This window comes from Oenanthe melanoleuca, chromosome 9, assembly GCF_029582105.1.
Source record: "Oenanthe melanoleuca isolate GR-GAL-2019-014 chromosome 9, OMel1.0, whole genome shotgun sequence".
NCBI lineage: Eukaryota > Metazoa > Chordata > Aves > Passeriformes > Muscicapidae > Oenanthe > Oenanthe melanoleuca.
Genome location: NC_079343.1, coordinates 12,618,685 through 12,639,839, shown reverse-complemented (window position 1 = coordinate 12,639,839; position 21,155 = coordinate 12,618,685). Strand labels below are relative to the sequence as shown.

Genomic DNA, 21,155 nt, shown 5'->3' with positions numbered 1-21,155 from the left:
TATTTTGGACTGAAAAACTCCTAAAGCAAGCTTATACAAATGTCCATAGTGATGGTCACTTAGTTGGGAAGGGACACAGGCTTGTCTGTTTTTTGGCTTGACTTATCAAGGCTTATGAAGGACCTCATTGGACTGATGTCCCAGATCTGTCTTACATGTAACAATTTAAGACTTGGAATGAACTGGGAGAAAAATCACAAACACCCACTGAAAAGTTTCTATTCATAGGACCTGTTCTGGGCTTAAATGCCATTGCAGGGCAAGTTTGAAAAACAAAAATGGCAACTATTAATCAGCTTTCTCTTCCCAAAGTAACATTTCATGTTCCTTCTGAAGTTAATGGGGCTGTGGTATTCTTCAGGGTTTTGCAAACTTAAGACACAGACAGCTGTATTCTGGAAATTTTTATATAAGAGTATTAAGCTTTTTAAAAAGGACATATGCACATCAGCGTCCCGAACTGGACATGCAGCAGTGGCTGCTGTTTTAACTCCTGCAAACATGTTTACCTGCCAAGCTGACAAAAACATGTTTCTAAACTATAGAGACCTGTTAAAGATGCCCTTTAGAAGGGGAATTTCAGCTCACAGCCTTTTGAGTTTATAAACCTCTTTTCCCGAAAGAACAGTGTAAATGTTTTTTTGGCAGTTTATGAGCATGCAGGAACAAGCAGTACACTTTTTGGCTACTCTCTTAAAACTGGCTTGGATGGTCATCTGATACTTCAGGGAGCAAGAGTTGCAGAGCCAAAGAGCCTTCTGGGTGCTGATGGATGCAGTTTGCACCAGACATCAGTTGTTCTCAAACTAGTGTTCAAATTTCATTTGCCTTATAGAAATTGCTTATAAAATTACTACTCCTTGAGTAAGAAATCATTACAGACATTACATTAGACTCTGTGCTAGTGTGGGGTAATCTTACACCAGCATCCAAGCTGTTTCGCAGGGCTCCTTATCATTTTGGAATTCTGTGTACTCTTTGAAGGCCTTACAGACTACAGTTATGCAGAAAAGAGGATAAAATAAGTTTATTAGACTTAAATAATTCCAATGATAAAAAGTGTATTTAAAAAAAAATGGATTGTATTACATATGCCAGAAGTGCACCAGCTCAGGCTTCTGAGGAAGGGGGCACCTAAGCTTGAGTTCCACCAGCTTGACAGGTGCCTGCAGGGATACTTAAGGGACATGCTCTGTCTGAAGAGCTGTGAAGCCTTTTCCCCTTTTGTTTGGCAGTCTGAACAGTTGGTACATTTGTCAAGTTAGACCGTCACTACTCATTTCATTAAAAGCTCCCGGACTTGCTGCTTATAAGATTGCTGTTTCCTAACCTGTTGTATTGAGGATACAGGTGGAACACATGGATCAATAAAATTGGTACTACTTGTGTTCCATTAAGAATAGCTGGCAAATGCTGAACTGAACCATTAGCTTTCTGTGAAAGTCTCATAGTGTGTTTTTTTTATGATATATAGCTCTTGTTTCTCTCTATCCAATATTCTTAGTGCTCAGGAGGACTTCGAAGTAGGAGCTTTATTTTTAGACAACAAAATTAGTCTTGCTCAGTAATTTAAGATTATAGTGATGTGGGTATTTTTATTGTGCCTGTGGGAGCCATACATAAAGATAGGTTATTGTCAAGTAAACATTCAAACAAAACCTGAAATAAAGACAATTCATTTTAGGTAGTGTTTTTGTAAGGATGAAACCAGTTGTTTTCACTCAGAACACTTGAGGAAACATGGAAACAATGAGCTCTGACTGTAGGAGCTTTTATGTGCTAATATAAAATACAGACTAATAAATTGGCAATGAGAAGTGATAGGTAGTTAAGGCCATATCCTTCTAATTAATGGCTTAGTCATTGTATTAATACATTATTTTTTGTGTTTTGAAATGCTAGTTCATCCTTCAATTTGAATCAGAGCACTAATTAAGTGTAGATGTGTTTCTGTAGAGCTCAAAAGTAGACTTGGAAATCTTGTTTCATATGTTTCTCTATATGAGAACATACTATATATTAATATTTCAGAAAGATTTATGTTAACAGTTTTTTTTTAAAAAAAAAAAGCTTTTGAGCACAAGTAATTGTTTTGAACAACTGAAACCATTACAGTTAAATCTCAGGATTTAGTGAGCAAAATGTGTAAGAATAGATGTTAATTTTATAAGTTTAAACATTGTATTTTTAAGCTTGTGGGCAGGCAAATGTGTAAAAAGTTTCATCTTTGTATGAAGGTCAAGATGATTTTGTTGTTTAACCAATTTATTTATTTACAGCTGCAAATATATATGGCTGAAAGATGTTTTATGTGGTCTTCATCAACAATATAGATGTAATTGCCTCAAGTTACTTAAGCTTTCTCTTCCTTATTGTATCTTACTGATGGAATCCTTTGTGGATGTGTAGCCTGTATCTTCCTCTTATTGATTCTTCTATGCCCACGGCACATTTAGAGCTTATATTTTCTGCATCACAAAAAGCTATTTCTGCAACATTCAAGAACTGCTTTTGGCTCTTTGACTTTATTTGTTGTCATGAAATTGCCATGCATTTGACTGTGTGTTATTTCAGTGAGAAATTATGTTATTACAATGCGATTAGAGGTATGGAAGTAAGGTGGATTGTAGATCCATAGTGCACAGAAAAGGTTGTTCAGTGAGATAGGAACATTGTTATGTTTGGCAAGAGACAGCACTGTGCCTGTGTTCCTTCCCCTTGTGCAGTATTCCACGTGAGGTGTTTGAGAGTGTGTTCGGTTTTGCTGCACCCTGTTTCTTCAGTCAGGAGTCTGTTTACTTGGACCCCCAGCCAGCAGAAGGAACATAAAGGGGTTTTAGGTTCCTCTGTCAGCCTTTCTATTTAGGTTACCCTTGGATATTCTTGCAAGAAAAACATAACCTAACTTAGCTAGAGAAAGAAGGTGCATTTTTTATTTCTTTACACTCATTTTCTTTTTTTGGTGATAATTAAGTTCAGGGTTAAATTTTTTCCTTTGGCCCTGCACATATTGCTGCACTGGTGTGGGAAATCATGTCTAAGGCTATTTGGTGAAAAATTGTAGGTCACAGCACATGGTGGAAAGAAAACTATGCTTATTAATATGGAAATACTGTCATCGGTAATCCTTGGAGAGTCTACCAAGAGCAAGGTCCTCATGCAAATGAAGTTTATTTTGAGGTTTACTGTGGGCTGAGTTACACATTTTTCTCTAGACATCTTGCCTTAGTTTTGGTTTCATCAATCTGCACATTTATATAAAGATGACTGTCTCAGTATAATTCATGAAGTTACTAGTTTGAGCTGGAAGTGTGGATGCAATTTTACACTACACTAAACTTGTTACCTCAGGGGGTGCTTATCAGGTAAACCAAACAAAGTAAAAGGGAGATAGCAAAAAGCTGCTACAGATGTAAACTTAAACATTTACATCCTAAAGAGAGTTCTTTACAATACTGCTTAATGCAATAAAAAATAGAAACAATGGCTAATGTTATTTTAATGAAGTTTTTTTACAAAGGCATGTTAGCTTATGGTCCAAGAGCAGAGTAATTGCAGGGAGCATGATTTTGTTCAATTTCAAAAATTTTTGTAATGCAGTTTAATAAAATACATGAATAGATTGAAATTCTGCAGAGACCCCTGGACTTGTAAGAAATGAATCTCATAAGGCTTGATTAGTAAACAAACCCCAAACAAACCATTTAAAATTTTTGCATCTTAGATTTGTTAGCACACAATAAAGAACAACAAATTCTAAGGAGACTATGACAGGATTTACCTCAATTGTAAGGAATAAAGCTTTTTTTCTTGAACTCTTTTAAGTGTTTCTGTACAGTTGTTTGAAATGCTTTACCAAGAGCTCTTTGTAATCAAATTGATACGTACTCCAGACTGTTTGTGATTTCATAGTGCTAATGGGGACAAACAGCAGTTTCTGATTTTATTGTGTTGGAGAGTATTCATGCATTTCTGTACTGTTTCTTTATTACTTTTGCTAGACCATTAGGAATTTTACTCAGCAGTTAAAGACCATTTGTTTGACGTGTCAAATAACCTTGAATTTTTAATGTTTGAAAATGAGGATTAAATATCCCAGAGCCATTCATTTTGTGGTCTGCTGACACTTCCTTGAAAAAGCTAGTGTAAATTGCAGATCAGCAAATTCCCTGCTGTTAAGCTTACAACGTCCCTGGTTTTATAATTACACACAGCTGATTTTAAAATGGGTTTTCACATGCTCATTGGTGCAGTGCGAAAGCACCTTGCAGGAAGCGTTGGGTTTATCTCTGTCGGGCCGTGTAACGAGTCCCTTGCTGCAACATCTCGCCCCTCCCCTAAGCAAGCAGCACACACCAAGCAGGGCTCTGCTGGAGTTGCTTCTGTTTTCATGGAGGAGATAGCAGTCCTTGCACTGCAGCAGGTGGAGCTGCCTTGGATCTAACCCGGGCTTCTGGCTGAGAGGATCCGAGTGTTACTTTGGGCTGTGAGACAGTTGTCACTTCAAGCTGGCGCTAACGTAATTCAATATAAAGCTGACTCAAAAATTTTAAAAATGGACACGGGATTTTTTCTTTGCTTTTTTTGTAAGATCTGGTTTCTAACGTGAAGCAATATTTTTCCTGAAGGATTCAACCTATTTATATAAAGGCTTATTTTGAACACTATGGACCTAGATTAAATGTCAAAGACAGGCAGCAAGCAGCGCTTACAGAGGCATTTTTCTGGAATCTCAGTCACGGATCGATTGAAGTGCACAGGGTCTGAAAAAATGTCTCCTAGCATAAAAAACTTGGATTGTTTTTCTCCGATGCTATGCCACTGTAAAGTAGCATGTACCAACAACACAATATCTTTAATGTTTGGATGTAAGGTGGGTCTATAAAAGGACTTTCCTGGAAATGTAAGCTGCATTTAATGAATGATTGCCTTTGTGTCTAATGTAACTGTACCTTAAATTTCTGGTTAAATAAGTGTGTTTTGTTCCATGCCTTACTCAATTTTCCGAGCTCTTGGTGATGGTGACAGAAGTAATGAATTATCATGCCTACTCTTTAGAGATCCCTTTGAAAAACATTTTGAATTTACTGAATGCCGCATGTAAAATGTCGTCATTCTTCGTTAATCAGCATTAATCATCATGTAATCAGTTTATTGCACTTGGCTTTCATTTTCTTCAGCTGTAGAGAATTATATACACAGGAGACTTGCACTGAGATACAGGGCTGGAAATGCCTCCTGACATCATTTTGATGGAAGCAATTGTTAGTGGCAGGTTTGGGTTTAACAGTGCCCTCGGGCATTTAGTCATTTTAGGACTACATCAACTGTTTAGGTTTCAGAGGAATAAAATGTATATAATTTGGTAATCATCAGAATGATTAACAGAATATACTCAATGTTGTGTCGAAAATGTTTATTTTTAATTTCATTTCAGTAAAATTAACATGCAATGTCAAGAATCTGAGGAGAATGTTAACTACTGGAAAGCCACTTTAAAATTAAAGGGACGTGTGTATGAAGTTACTTTTGAGGCAGCAATTAGGAAATCCTTTATGTCCAAAACTTTCTTTATATATTCAGGGTTTTCAAGTTGTGTGCTATTTGTAACAAAGTATTTCAACTAGATTTTATCTTATAAAGTGGGATCAGTTGTGTGTGTACATATATACTCTCATATATGCATGTGTGATGCGTTTATATATGCATATATGTGTATATATGTGTATATATGTGTATATATATGTTTCACAAAATTTTGATGGTGAATAAATGTCACCTACATTGGGAGGGAGGAATTAAATTTTTATGGCTCTTTTGATAGTGTAAATATTCTAAAACTTCAAGTTGAATGCTTTATTTCCAGGAGGAGGACTTTGCTTTGTTTTGCCTTTTCCTTCCTATGTCTAAAGCATTTTTGAATTGGAAATATGCACCTATTTATTGATGCCGTTTGGAAACTACTTTATACAACACTAAGCTTTCTTTTCTTTTTTTCTTGTGGAGCTGCACGCTCCTCATTTATGGGATATGCTCACGTTTAAGCGATGAACTTGGGGGGAAGCGGTGTGATGAGAGCGCCGTGTGTTGTGCCGGGGATGCTGCGGGCAGGGCCGCGGTCCCTTTAAGAGCTGGGGCCATGGCGGTGGCGGGCTCGGCCATGGCGGCTGCGCGGGGCGGCCGGCGGGGGGCGCTGCGGGCGCTGCCCGGCCCCGCTCGCCCTGGCGGCGTCCTTGGGGCAGCGGGCACGGGGCAGGGCGGCCGCAGCCTCCCGCAGTGTCCCGGGCTGTTTCTGCACCGGCCCGCCTCATCTGCCATCAGCGCGGGCTGCAGGTGCTGCCCAGTGCGTGCTCCACGCCGGCATCGCACCTGTGCTGCGTCCCAGGCGCACGGACGGAAGGATTTCTGAGAGTTGCACCAGGCTCTTGTCAATTTTTGCCTCAAAGTTCTAGGGCTGGATAGTACTAAAAATGAAATGCTTTTGTCCTCTGAGAAGATGCAGCCCTTGGATACTGAGTAAATATTTAAATGACAGTGTGAAACAGTAATACTGTACCAGTCCTTCACATAATGAAACAATCTCACACAAGTAATCACATGAAACAGTATTTTCAATCTTCCTTTTTAGACCATATACAAAGAACATTCACAATCTGAGTCTATCTTCTTTATTTCTCTTTTCCTTGCCCTTCTGGAACAGGGGAACTTTATGACAAGTATTTCTGGAGTTTTTGTAAATGTAAATATACTTCTCTTCAGTTGTTTTATTGTTTGTGGATGTCCGTGACATGAAGCATTACATGAATAAGTTTAAACTAGCTGTGTGTTTTGACATATGATGGAACACTGTGACCTAAATAACCATGTTATATTCAAGATACAATGTCAAGCTGAAGCTGTTGAAGAAGGGTGAAATGCCTTATGTCTTTGTCATTCTCTAGTGTGTAGAGAAAACAGTGCATTTATTTGAGAATGAAGCAATTAATTACTCCAAGGGCTGAACTTGGATTTGAAAAAGCAAACACAAAGATCAAAAACTCCCCATATTGCAAATCATTCACTTTATCATATATTGATGCCTAAGTTGAAAATAATACTGAATGTCCTATTCCATGATTAGTGAAGATGTTCTAAAAAGACACACTATAATCATTTCTTACATTACTTAAGTTTCTTTTGTTATTCACAGCCTTTTAACTTGTCAGTATCAATTGCTGTTTACCTGCAAGGAGATCTTATTTGGCTTTCATAATCTTCTTGTTTGTTACAAATAAGATGTTTTCAAATTGACCTCAGTTCTGCAATACTGGAGCATACCTTTAGTTTTGTGTCCTTTTTTACTTTCTGTGGAAGGAACTATTATTTTCCTGAACACTAGTTTCTAGTTTAGCATTAAACTACAGGAAAGACTTGTACAAAATACATTAGCATCTTTAACATACTCTTCATTTTGGATTTGTTTTGTTTTAGCAAGGTATGCAAAATGTTCTGTATTGTTGCTTTTGCTGTTAGAGTTGTTGGAAGTTTTTCTGCTGAGGAGTGACAGTTGTGAAAGTTGGGGAGATGTGAGAGCTGTAGGTCTCTCTTTACCTGTTTGCTTTTGACGTTGTAGCCAGATCATTTTATGCAGAAGTGGTGGTGTTGCATGTAAAACAGTGCTTCACAATAACTTCAATTGCTGGAATGATCTTTGGAAGGGTCCTTTCAGATTTAGTTTAACTGGTAAAATGGAGAAATTATTAAAAAAGGACAAGTATTTGAACTTGGGGAATTCTGTGCAAGTGATCTAAAACTACTATTGTGGAACAGAATCCTTTGGGGCAGTGTCTCTGTCAGAAGTATTGGATTAAATGTTTAGCACTTGGTTGCTTTGGACTTAAAATTAAGGTTGTAAACTATAAAGCAGTCCATAAAGCTCCTTCAAATGGAGTTAAATTACTTGGCCACTACCTGATTGAGTATTGGGAGGTGTGCAGGTGAGACTGCACATTCTGCAAGAGCTGCTTTGCCACACCTTTTTCTCTTTTGACGTGTCCTTTGCTCGGCTGGCTCTTGTAAATTAGGGTCTCCTTGGAGCCTGGATTTGGATGTGGGATTGCATTCTCTTACTTGTAAGCAGAGTAATGACCTGTTCCTAGCCACTGGAGGTGAGTTGGCTTTACTCTTTACCTGCTTTTCTCCCTGTTAGGCCAGCATTGCTGTGTCTCAGCTTGTCATGAGCCACTTCAGGGAACTACAGAAAATTTGTTACTGCTGGAAGAAACATTCTGCTGGATAAGCTTGCTGAGCTTGCTCACTGTCTGAAGTCCAGCTGTGTGCTCCCAGCAAGGGGCAGGGAGATGAAATTGTACAGTCTGACCAAGAGCAAGTGAATGGATTCTTCAGCAAGTGAATCTGCTTCTTCAGACCCTGGCTGTCCTTGGAAAGAGCTGGGCTGTACTGTGAAATTGTGTCTTTAGACTCCTATGGAGGCGAGTTGTACAGGGCTTTGGATACAGCAGCACAATTAACTTGGCATGACTGGAGCAGCTGAGTTCTTGTTCAGGGGCTGGCAGCTCCTGGGAGAGAAAGGGAAGGGACAGTGGTGGGTGATGGCTCTTTGACCAACCAGCTCACTTGAACTCACTTGTGCTGCCTCAGACAAGAGGCACTGTATTCAAGGGTGGTGCTCTGTAGTAAAGCAGTAGGAACACTTCCATGGAGAATTAGCTGTTACAAGATAGTTTACTTTACTTAAAGCACTTTGTTCAAAAGTAGTTTCTGTGAAGGACTGTGGTACTTTTCAGAACAGGATAGTGTGGATATTATGTTTTCATGCACTTCACAGAATCAACAAGATTGGAAAAGACCTTTGAGATGCTCAAGTCCAACCTATGACCTAACACCACCTTGTCAACCACACATGGCACTAAGTCTTTTCTTAAACAACTTCATGTCAAATAGTAATGTCAGTCTCAAGTACTACATCAAAATCTAATTAGCAATTCACTTTTAAATTTTTTTTAGAAGATTGTAGGCCCTGTCACTGCCTTTTAGGGGAGAATTCTTTATCACAACACTTTTTCATTTTTAATCAAAATAACGAAACACCGATCTGTTAAAATTTCATATGCACTATTGTAAGCACTGATAACACTCTATTATGTAAACATATGTCTATTAGTGAAATCTAGAGCCTGTTTGCATTCAGTCATGTTCAAGTATCTGTTTCTAATAGTACCTATTTCTCATAAATATGTCTGGTTTCAGGAAAAAAGCAAGATAATTCTGTGCTTTGTCTAAAAATATTAACTGTTCTGTAAAGGATATTAGTTTTGATTGACCTGTGACTATTTGACTACTTAGTGTGTTCAGGGTTTTTTTTGTGTGGATGTTGCTGTGTGTGCCCTGGCACCCACAGTAAAACTGGAATGATTCACTTCTAGCTTCTACAGGACCTTGTCTGAGATGATCTGGAAACTAAATCCACTTTCAAATAATTTTCCTGTATTTCATAATGAAATCAAAGCTTAAGGTCTGCTGGGGATATTTTGGATCACGAGTACAGCCTTCATCAGTGGAGCAGGCCGCTTTCAGCTCACAGAATTCCTACTTTCTCTGATGCTGCAAGACATTTTCTCTGCTTCTTGGAGCTCCAGTGTTTATTTTCTCTAATTGCCAATGCAGTCTAATTTATACTCTGGTAACGTAGCCTTGTATTTTTGGCCAACGCTTTGTTTAAATTATAATTCTTCTCTGTTTCCAGTGTTTAATATGGCTGTTCTAGAGAGCTAATGTCAACTCCTTTCAGGGTTTTATTTTGATAAGTGAAAAACAAGTCAATCTCAGAAGAAAGATGAATGGCAACAGTCTGAGGCTGAGCAATCCAGCATCTCACTGCTGCAGGGAAAGGAAATAAAAAAAATTTATTTTCTGGTAGTAGTGAGTTATTAAGTTGATTATCTCACAAAACCTCTCTGCTAAAAATTTGAAAAATTAGGGCTTTTTGAGTAACTGCTGCAATTTTTTATAACTGTCAGACTTCACCATTTCTCCTTTGGTACATCCAGCTGAGGAGAAGGTCTGGAACTGTTTGAAGTTGGATTCTGGTGGTAACAGAAGTAGTAATGCTATTGCATTTTTCTTAGGTGTTATTTCTTATCTGGAAGAAGTGGGTCATGTGCTTCTCTGCTAATTAGTATTTTTACAGAAAATACACTTGAATTGCTTCTACTATACAGTTGGGTTAAGAATGTGGTAAGCATTACAGGAGCTGGTAACTCTAGCATCATTTCTTTCAGTTTATTCTGTAGATCTTAACTTTGTAGTGTTGTAGGTGTTTTTGATGAAGGGAATGGATCTTTGTGGTAACATGAAATAGAAATTGCATGTAACTCTTGAGAGGGTTAGAAGTTATGCACTGTTTGCCAGATACTACCTTGGTGTGGTGTTCCTGTGCTTACAGACAAATGGGTTACTTGCACTTATGTACACAACCCAGTGGTTATGATATATAAAAGAATTACCAAAAAAATGTCTATTTTTTACTTAAGATGTAGTATGTAGATCTTGGAATTCTGTTTAAAAGAAACATTAGGGAAATATCTTCTATCCTAAATATGCTTCAGTAACAGGAGTAACTTTCCCCAAGATTAAAATGAGTATGTGTTTAGAAGGTTTTTCTGTACCTTTAATAATATGACATGCTTTCCCTATAAGCTATTAATAACTATTTATGTACCTGGGAGTATAGTAGTAGTGAAAATGAATGTGCTTAGAAAATGTTGGGGTGTTTCTCATGCACACAGTAAACTCTGCTGGGATTTAGTTATCTTTGTAGTTATCTCAGGTGGGACTATAAGGGCTGGAACATTTTTGGATAGGACCAGTCTTTAAACTAAAAATACTAATTAAAATTTTTATTTATAGGTTTTATTGCCTTGAAGTCAGCAAGGTCAGAAGAACAACTATTTCTGTCTGACTTAGGATTTCTGGATAATCTTTTCTCATTTCTGTGGTGGCCTGATGTTTTTCTATAATTTTTTTCCAGAAATACCGCTATCAGGATGAAGATACACCCCCACAGGAGCACAGCTCTCCACACATTGCCAATGAGGTGACGGGTCCAGAGCTGGTCCATGTATCGGAGAAGAATCTGTCACAGATTGAGAATGTCCATGGATTTGTTTCCCATTCTCATATTTCACCAGTAAAGGTAGGCATTTTTAAAGTTCAAGAGTGGACTGTTTTGGTATGCTCCTCAGGAATTTCTTTCTGTGGGGCAAAAACATGGATGCAAAACACCTCTTTGTTTTTTACGGAACCGCTCGTTAGTAAAATTTACTTTGTAGACATTAAAGCACTGACTTAGTTCCACACATTCTAACTAGATAGGCATGGTAGTAATATGCCCAGAAAACAACTATAGATAACTTAAGGGGCACTGTAGTTCGTGCTGTTGGTTTCATTTAGGATTTTTGGTCAGAAACCTGTAGAGTCAATTCCGAGTTTGTTTCTAGTAAATATTTTAATTGAGGATCTGTGTGCAATATGTAATAAGCCAAGTGTAATATATGTCTGGAGTTTTTCAGCATGCAGCACCATTATTTCCAAGATTACTTCAGAGACTTGAAGACAGATTTAAAGATCTGAGTATGAGTTTTGGGAGGGGGTAACAATAAGCAGTTTTATTTACCGTGTTAGTAGATAGATGTAGCTCAATCATGTTCTGAATAGCAGAGTGTTTTTGTGTGCCAGACTAAATGCCGTTTTCTATAACATCTCTGAGTCTTTATGGCTGGTTTTGAGGGAAAAGTGGAGAAATTATTTGACACTGAGGAATATTTGGGCTTCAGAGTGATGAGATGGATTTACATTGTGGTAGGCTTATAGCTTGGTACTTTAGCATGAATTGTTTGTGTGTGATAGTGTGTCCTTTGTAACTGCAAAGAACAAATGCTGTTACACTGAGAGCAGCCCTGGGGAGAAGGACTTGAGAGTGCTGCTGGATGAGAGGCTGGACATGACCCAACAATGTGCTTTCATAGCCTAGAAAGCCAAACATATTCTGGGCTGCATCCAAAGCAGGATGGGCAGCAGGGGGGGAGGGAGGGGATTCTGCCCCTCTGGGCTGCTCTGCTGAGACCTCACCTGCATCGAAGTCCCCAACAAAAGAAGGACATGGACCTGTTGGAGCAGGCCCAGTGGAGGATCAGAGAGCTGGAGCATCTCTCCTGTGCAGAAGGGCTGAGAGAGTTGGGGCTGTTCGTCCTGGGGAGTAGAAGGCTCCATGGAGACCTTAGAGCCCCTTCCAGTGCATAAAGCGGCTGCAGGAAAGCTGGAGAAGGAATTTTTGTAAGGTCATGTAGCAATAGGACGAGATGGGGAACAGTTTTAAACTGAAAAAGGGTAGATTTAGATTAGATACTGGTAAGAAATTCCTTCCCATGAATGATGAGGCCCTGGCACAGGTTGCCCAGAGAAGGGGTGTCTGCCCTGTCCCTGGAAGTGTTCAAGGCCAGGTTGGATGGGGCTTTGAGCAACCTGATCTAGTGCAGGGTGTTCGAGCCCATGGTAGGAAGTTTGATCTATATGATCTTTAAGCCCCTTCCAACCCAAACCATTCTATGATATTTAAAAAAATATGTTTTGAACCTAGTTATATTTCCATTTTTTCAATTATGAGGAAAAATTTTTTTGAATGTATCAGCTCTTTATCATTTACTTATAAGGATTCTGTAGAAGAACCAACTGTAGTGTGTGAGTGCAATTGTTTTCCAGCTTTTCTAAAAGTTTTAAAATGTATATGGTGATATTGAACCAGTGATTTTTACTTATATCTCCATAATGAATTCTCAGTATTTTTCCATAGTCTTGAGCTAGACAAGTTGAATTCTTTAAGCCCTAATGAATAACCTTTTAGAAATGGGCTGTATTGCCCTCTGAAGAGCCTTCTGAGAATACTCATGTGACAAAGCTTTCAGTTTTGGGAATGGCTAGGACTTAACTTTTCTTGCTTATGAAGTTAGACACACAGTAACACACTTTCCTGTGTCTAATTCCATGAGTTTATTGATGTTCTGAAAGTAATGAAACACCTTTTATATGCAACTGTTTGAAATAAATTTTAAAAAATATTCTTCCTCTGGGGACTTAAGGTCAACTCTGTTTATTCACAAGCTTTTCCTAATTCCTTGGGCAGTTAGTCTTGCCTTTTAGAAAGTATAAAAGGATCAAAAAGGCAAAGACGGGAGCTGTAAAACTGTCTGGAAGAAAGGAAACTATTTTCAAAATAAAATTAAGCAGAATTAAGAATTAAGTGTAGTTACAAAATATGTTGAGGCCTTTTCAAAATATTGTGTGTCTTAGGTCTCTGAGAAGGATTGCTGTTATCTGTCACAATGGTAAATGCTGAGAAATCATCACTCAGTAGGGAAGAATGTTCATAAGGGAATCATTATCTCTCAGTTTGTATTACAATTTTTAGCATATATCTGATTATTTTCACGTAACTCCTCTCTATTAATTTCAAAGCAATGTATGGTTAATTTAAATTGTAAAAAGCTTTGTTCATCTGAAAACTGGGATGAGTGTTCCAGGTTTCACTTGTTAACCAGCGTTTTGTGTAGTTTTTAATTCTGATGCTATTTGACTGCTGGCTTGCTTCTCTCCTGAAGGAAAACCCAAGGTTGCTGTTGTATTATTAGCATAGCTGGTCTGATCTGCAAAAGATGTTCATAGTTTTGTCATAGCTTATGCTGAAGATCAATTTAGCAGCAACAGCTCTGATTTAAGAGTGCTTTGTGTGATTTATTTGGTAGGTTGGCTTGATGCACTGTGCAAGGAACCAGGTCTTGGCTGATATACAAGGTCTCGATCAGCTTTCTTCAATAGTTCATTGCTTAAGGAAACTAAATGTCATAGATAATATTGTGTTTATGTCATTAGTAAAATAAAAAAAAAAATAATGAATAAGAGGAGTTTGCTTTTTGTTTTAAATATAAATACTAAATGCACTTAAAATTTCAAGTACAGAGTAGTTTGAAGAAGTCAGTGGTTTTATGATTTTATGTTGCTTTTTAAGCAACGCTGCTGAGGCCAGTAGAATTGAATTTTGAGGAATACCTTCTCTTATAGCAAGCTGTCTGCAGTATGGAGCAATAATATAGAAGAACAGAAGGAAAGGAAGATACCTGGTTCTGTCTAGCTTGCATTTTGTTCTTGAGAGAGGCTTTCAAATATTCTAGGACTTAAAATAGCTTTAATAACTTGAACAGGTGGATGCTATTTTAAATAGTAGTTTTCAATGACCCAAAATGCAAATATGTATCCCAAATTTTTAGATAAGTATGTGGCTATTTATCAAATGTTAAGTACTGTAGTAGTTTTTCTTATTGACAGGGGAATGGGCTACCTCAGATTCAGATTGGGTTAAAATATTGCACATTTGCAGTTAGCATAAAATAAGAGAGACTAGCTGTACCAATTTAAAGTTTGAAGACTTACAGGTTTTGTCTTGTTGGAGTGGAACTTTGTCAGTTTAAGCAGAAATGTTTGCTTTCTGTGTCTCAAGTAGCAAAGATGTAAACTTGGCCCAGGAGATTTTGTGTCCTCTGTTCTCTAATACTGTGTGGAATGGAATGCTAATGCTGTAAAACAACTTTTTAAAAGTATTTAATATTAGAGAATCATGCAGAAATAGTGCAAACAGTTAAACTTCAAATCCTTCACAAATATTCTATCCCAAAGGTATTGAAGAATATTTTCAGGTAGGTAAGCAGCGAGTACCAGAACTTCTCCAGTACGGGATTTCCAAATTCCACCGGGAAACGCGTGGCTCCGGTGTGAGGTCCCGAGAGTTGTGCAAGGCGCTGCTCTGCAGATCGGCCGCGCGATGGCGATGCTGCCGCAGGGTTTGTGCCAACGTGGCACTGAGTGCAGCGCTGTAGGACAGCGGGATCTCGGCCCCTTCGCAGTTAAAATACGCTGTTATTGCACAGCTCCAGTCAAGAGAAACCTGTCACAGATATCATATGGTACCAAGCAAGCTTTTAAACTGGGCAGTGGAAGCTGAAGTTTTCTATCAAGGAAAAAAACTTTGATTAACAGATTATTACAAGGCTATAAAATAATGGGTCATGATGCAATAAGACAAAAACAATTAGTAATCTTTATTTAGAGCTATGGACGTGACAGATTTATCATATGTATATATATATATGTATATATATGTATATACATATATATATATATATATATATATATATATATATATATATATATGAGATGTAGCATGGCAATTGAGTATTTAAGTGTAGAACCTGAATGGGGCTTCCAAATATTTCTGTAATATGTTTGTTTATTGTGTGTTGGTATTTGGGGCTAATATTTCATTGCTAATGCAGAAACTCTAAAGTGACCCTGTAATAATTTGTAGGCTGTTAAATATATCTTGTACTGGAAAAGTATACCATGAATAGTATGATAAATAGTATGATAAATCTTTATCTGAGGAAAAATTTCTGCTATTCTTCTTCCTTTAATCAAATCTTTTTCAATCATCTGTCTCTGGATATATTCACTATAGCATCAATCTTCAAAGGATGTGAGAAAAATGCCTGCTCCTGGTTTGTTCCTTTCATGTGTCACAGATATGGACTGCTGAACAGAAATGTTTTAGTTGGAACATTGTACTGGCTTTGTTAGCCTAGTAAGGGGCCTAAAATTGCTTTTTCATGCACATAAAAATTTTAATTGCAGACTCAATCTTACATCTATAAGGGGCTAAAGACATTCTACTGGTTGACTGTATGGTATATTTAGAACAGCTTTGTGCAATTATCAGTGGATAGCAGAATACTCTAGGAATTGTGAGAAGTCAGTTTGGGTCAGTGGGGGAAGTCTTTAAATTGTAGTTCCATAATCGTGGACTCGTCTGTATTTCATGCAGCACAGTTGGTCATTTTTCCTGTCCTCACATGTTCCAGGAATGGCCATCCCTGTGCAGGGGGTGCTGGGGACAGGCAGTGCAGGGATCAGCCTTCCCATTGCTGGCTGCCTGCTCTATCTCGCTGTGATTCTGGCTGGGGCTGTTGTGTTCTGCTACAGCACTTGTGCTTCAGGTGATGCAGTAAAAATCCCCACTTCCCTTTACCAAAGGGAACATGTGGATTAATGTTGTTTATCCATTTAAAGCAATTGGAGAACTCTTTTGTAGTTACATAAACTTATGTCAGTGAATGACTGACTTCATAATATTATGACATTAAATGCAAATGACTTACTGTTTTCCTGTCTCTGAACAATGAAATGCTTCAAACTGAGGTGAAATACTGTTCCCCATTGAATAAAAGATTCAAGTTTTACCCCTAAATTCTAGCCAAAGGAATCTTTTTGCCCAGGTGAAGCACACAGGGAATGCCTTTGAAGCAGTAGCTATGCCCAGTGGCAGTGCCCTTGTGCTTTATCTCTGCTTACCCCTTGCAGTGTCAGATCTGGAGAAAATATTCAGGCTCAGTTTGCATTAGAGTGCTAGTAGTCTTTTATTAAAATATAAGCAATGAGCAGAGTTTGCCTTCTTTGGCTCTGTGAACCTCTATTGGAGCTTGTGATGGTGTATTGAACAGGGAAGGATCATTTCCTGTTCGCTGCTGAGAGAGGCAGTAGGTTCGTTGGGCATTTGATGTGACCTAGTGCTGTGAGTGCCTGTAGAGTGAGATGTCCTTCAGCCTTTTTCTCCTCTTGATTAGAAGCAGCAACTTGTGGTTTTGTGCTCCATATCCTATACTTTGTGAAGTGGACACAGTTTCAAGGAAATGTCTATGGTGGTTCAGCAGGTACCTAAACCTTTGTTGAGACAGGCTTTGTAATGCTAGCACAAGAGTTCTGCTGACTATATGCACTGTCTGTGAAATAAATATCTTGTGCCCACTCTGTGTATGCCTGCTTTTTTTCACATGTTTAGTCATCTTTGGAAAAGTATTTCCAGGGCCTAATGGTATTTAAGCTTAATGGTTTTAAATAAACCTTGATTTGAAACTGCTTATCTATTAGTGCTGCAGTGCTGTGTAATAGCCCACTTATTCTGACTGTGGTATCACAGGAATGAGATATGGCAAGGTGGTACTTGTTCTTAAAATAGCTTCCAGAAGGGAGAGGAGAAATTGGAACTTGCTCTCTTTTCTGTACTGGCAAAACACGGTGAAGCTGTTCTAAAGAGCAGAATCAATGAGCATGTGGAGAAATGAGAGATGAGAAAGCAATGAATGCATTGCAAAGACAATTTCTGCTGCACAAATCCCTTAAAGCATGTGCTTAAAGATCATCTTGTTGATGTAAGTTTCTAGGTTTTCTTAGATGCAACAATAGAGGCACTCAAAAAACATTATGGGAACACTTAAGCTGTCATGAAATAAGGAAAAAAAGATTTTGGGATTTAGTTGTTAAACCAAGCAAACAAAAATGCCCCACCAAAACCAAACCAGCAACAAAAGGAAAGTAAAGGGTAAGGAAGAAGATCGGTAATTACAGATGGAGGTTACCAGAAGGATCTCTGAAGAACTTGTTTTTTCATTGCATTATCTAAGAGGAATAAGAGCTCAGGGTTATAACAGATTAATGGAATAATCATCTCAGTACTCAATTTACAGTCAAAAAGGCAAATGGAATACAAGGAATAATCAGTGAAGCAAATGGGAATAAAACTGCATTATCTTATCACTCCAGAAATCTGCACCATTCATTATCTTGATTAAGAAGGCAAATTTAGATACTCAAAGAAGAACAACAAGAATGATCAGAGAGAGAGGGCAGCTACTGTGGAATGAAGAATGAACTAGTTTGACCCCTCCATTTGGTAAAGAGTTTACTCAGGAGATACCAATTAACCTATAGTCAGTAATGCTAAGTCTCTAAAATTATGAAAATGATTAGGGAATGGGTATTTCAGAAATTAAAATTTATATCCAGAACTGCAGATTAGCAGGTGATAGTTGTTTTATAGCCCGTAAACACAATGACCTACAGTCACCCTCTGAAATAGTCTTTCAGCTGCTGGTAGTCTTCTGGTTTCTGGCTATACCAGCCAATGCATTACAGAATGCATTGCTTGTTTCTTCAACTGCAAACAAGCACTTTTATTTAACTCCTGCCCATTAAGCTGTGTGGGAATAGCTGTTACATAAATGTGCATATTTACACATTCTTCCTTCAATGCTAACAATCTCCTTTCCATATGAACCCAAATCTTGTGCTGATAAGATTAATAAGTTCCCTTCTTTTTATCTCCTTTTCTCTCCAATCCCCTCTGTTTTTTCAAGTGCTTCCCTGGAAGTCTCTTAGAGCTTGTGGAGCTGTGGTTAAAACAGCCTTCTCTGTTAATTGGGAGAGTTTTTCTGCTCTCAGGAAGGCTAATGGTCTTTATGATTTGAACTGTGCATTTTCAAGGTTAGCCAACAGTCAAAGTTCCTCTTTGTCCAAGTAGATTTTCTTGTCCCGCTCCAGTCTGAGCGGGTAGGTGAGGTTAACCTGAAGATACTGTTTCCATGTAGAAATCAAAGATCAGTTGACATGTAATTTGCAAGTTGGGTTATGGTTGTGAGAAGGTTGCAATCTGTTACTTTTTTCTAAATTGAGAACTTTATAAAGCTTCGCCATCTTCAGCTTCTGGTGTTAGGAACATACATAGAATATTGGGAATCATAAAGAAAAACTTGAAGATACTCTCAGGCGTACTTATTTTTAGATTAGTATCGTACTTCAGTGGTCACACTTCAGAGGAGCTGTTATGCAGTATCTAATTAAAATGCATTGCTCAAGTGCTTGATAGGTTACTGATTTTAAACTCCTGTAATTGAAGAATGTGCAATCACATGCAAAGGTGTCAGTTTGTGTTTTATAGTGAGAATCAGTTGACCAAATCTGCCCAATTCTCCATAAGGATCTGCTCAATAAATTCTTGTCAACAGAGACAGCGAAGAAAAACTGTAACAGATGGACTGTGGATTAATTCAAACATTAGAACAACATAAGATACAGTAATCAACATCAAGTTGTCCTAGAAAGGGGTTGCACTATTTTCACCCGAGATTTTCCCTGAGCTCTCAGTGCAGTTGGGTTCATTTTGATGACTGAAGCAAGCCTAAGGAGACTTGCATTAAACACAAGATGTTTTTATCAGTCTGGCGTGCCAAAAAGATGGGCAGGAGGTTCATGAGCAGGGTGCGGAAGACCAGGCAGTTTAATCTGCCCAGATTGGTAGGTTGTCTGAGGTGCATTGTGAGTAATAAGGTAATGATCTTTTATATTAAATATTTATACTAAAATAGATCATTATAGAATAATTGTGCTGGGATGTTTACTTGTAAATTGGTTTCAGCAGTAAGATATATACTTTTTATTGATTATGTAAATGATGCTTGGTCAAGAACTGTCCTTCAGTCCTATCTGAACTAAAAGTTATGATAGGCTTTCTAGCATCTCTTAGTAAAAAGGGTTAACCATTTTTTTTTCTCCACAGTATTTGAGTCCTGAACTCCTGGGCTTTGGCTTAGAATACTTCATATAGCTGTTTATGAGAGTCAGACTTATGCCAGTAAAAGTTTGTTAAATCTAGAATTCTGAAAAGTATAAGAAAGGACCATGAGTTTATATCTACATTTTCAGCATTGTTTTTGTTCCCATGCCTGAAGAGTTTAAGTTGTGTAGTCTTATGTTTGAATATCCAAGTTCTGAACATTTCTTTTGCCTCTGTTTTTGGTCAAAACCTAAATAAGTCCCTGCCATTGTTTTAGGTGATTCTTGAATTTTCTCTGTTAAGACAATCAGTTTTTTTTTTCCTTTAGGGTCTGTGATTATTTTAGCTGCTACTCTGTTCAGCTGAGTGGTAGTAAAACTAATATAAGACACTTCAAATGCTTCAGGGGGACTGTTGGTCTTTGTTTGGAAAGGATAATTGAGATGTAACTGCTGTTTCTGTTCACAAGCAGTATTTGTTGCTGTGCGTTTTTAATTTTAGGTGTGCATTCTGCTCATAAAGTTATGCCCAGGAGACCTTTATCTGAGAGATTAAAATACAGCATTATGTCATGGTTTGACTTGTCTCAGCAAGCTGATAATACCTATTTGCTTGGATATAAAGTCAGAGGAATTATAGTCCAAGTATTTGATGTTGATTTTTACGTTTAGTAACCACTGTGATTACTGTATCTTGCTAATTGTCCCCAGAACAAATAATGCTACTCTGCAACCTCTACAAATGGAGATGAATCTTGAAGTATATTTCTTAACCTGTAGAGATGTGTGTACTGATACAGAAATCTTAATTATGTGCTGTTTTGTTTTGGGGTGGGAATCTTTTCAAATCTTCAAATTCTCAATTCTTGCCTAAAAATAAATAGGGTTTTTTGTTTAGTTTTAATGTGTGGGGTTTTTTGTTTGCTTTGTTTCTAATTTTAGTCCCATCAGTTCAATATCCAGAATATGAAACAGGGGTCAGGGAAGCTCTCTACTCCTTTTAGGACTTCCTGCAGTTTCTTGATGAGCCTCCCTGTCTGCCTCCTGACTCTGAAGGTAATCATTCACAGATGCAATTCCAGCTGCAACTTCTGTGTTGATGATTTTCCTTTCTCTGGATTTTGCCTTTTCTGTCCAAATAGAACTTTTTCCAGTTTCTGCTTGTGGGTTTTTGGCCCTCTGTAGAAATGCTCTTTGACTGGAACAGGCCCTTGTTTTTACAACCTCCCACTGTTTTTTCATCTCTCCAAGTGACCATTCTTCTAATCTGGACTCCTTTGTGGTATCCTGATTTTGTGCTATCTCTAGAGCTGTGCTTTGCCTTTATCTTCAGGTTGCTTTGTAACATGTAAAAATCAGGGTTTGTCTCATCACCACAGTACCAGCTCCTTCTACAAATAACTGCAACTGTATCTGCTCAGGCGTCAGCAAATCTTGCTCGATATCATTACATCCATATGGAGTGTAGGTGACACAGATTGCTGCCTTGCATCAGCAGCAGGATTGCATAACCTCTTCCTTAAGTACTTTTCTGGATTTCTCTCTCCATTGAAATTAAATAATCATTGCTTCATTTTCAGGAAGCTTTTTGTCCATGTGATGCTTTCCTGAAGTGCTGATTTCTAAAATCACTTTGTAATTGATGCCGTAGTGGATTGTTGGCA

At 38.0% G+C, this 21,155-nt stretch overlaps 1 protein-coding gene across 6 annotated transcripts in view; it reads left to right on the top strand.

Annotated features, from left to right (window-relative positions):
- Nucleotides 1-21,155, top strand: part of DLG1 (discs large MAGUK scaffold protein 1) — a 139,323-nt gene that overhangs the window by 37,774 nt on the left and 80,394 nt on the right. For all 6 annotated transcript variants that reach the window (XM_056498726.1, XM_056498725.1, XM_056498724.1 and 3 more), the window contains exon 4: nucleotides 11,030-11,194. In XM_056498726.1, coding sequence (XP_056354701.1) covers nucleotides 11,030-11,194 — 165 coding nt within the window. The remainder of the gene's footprint in view (nucleotides 1-11,029; nucleotides 11,195-21,155) is intronic.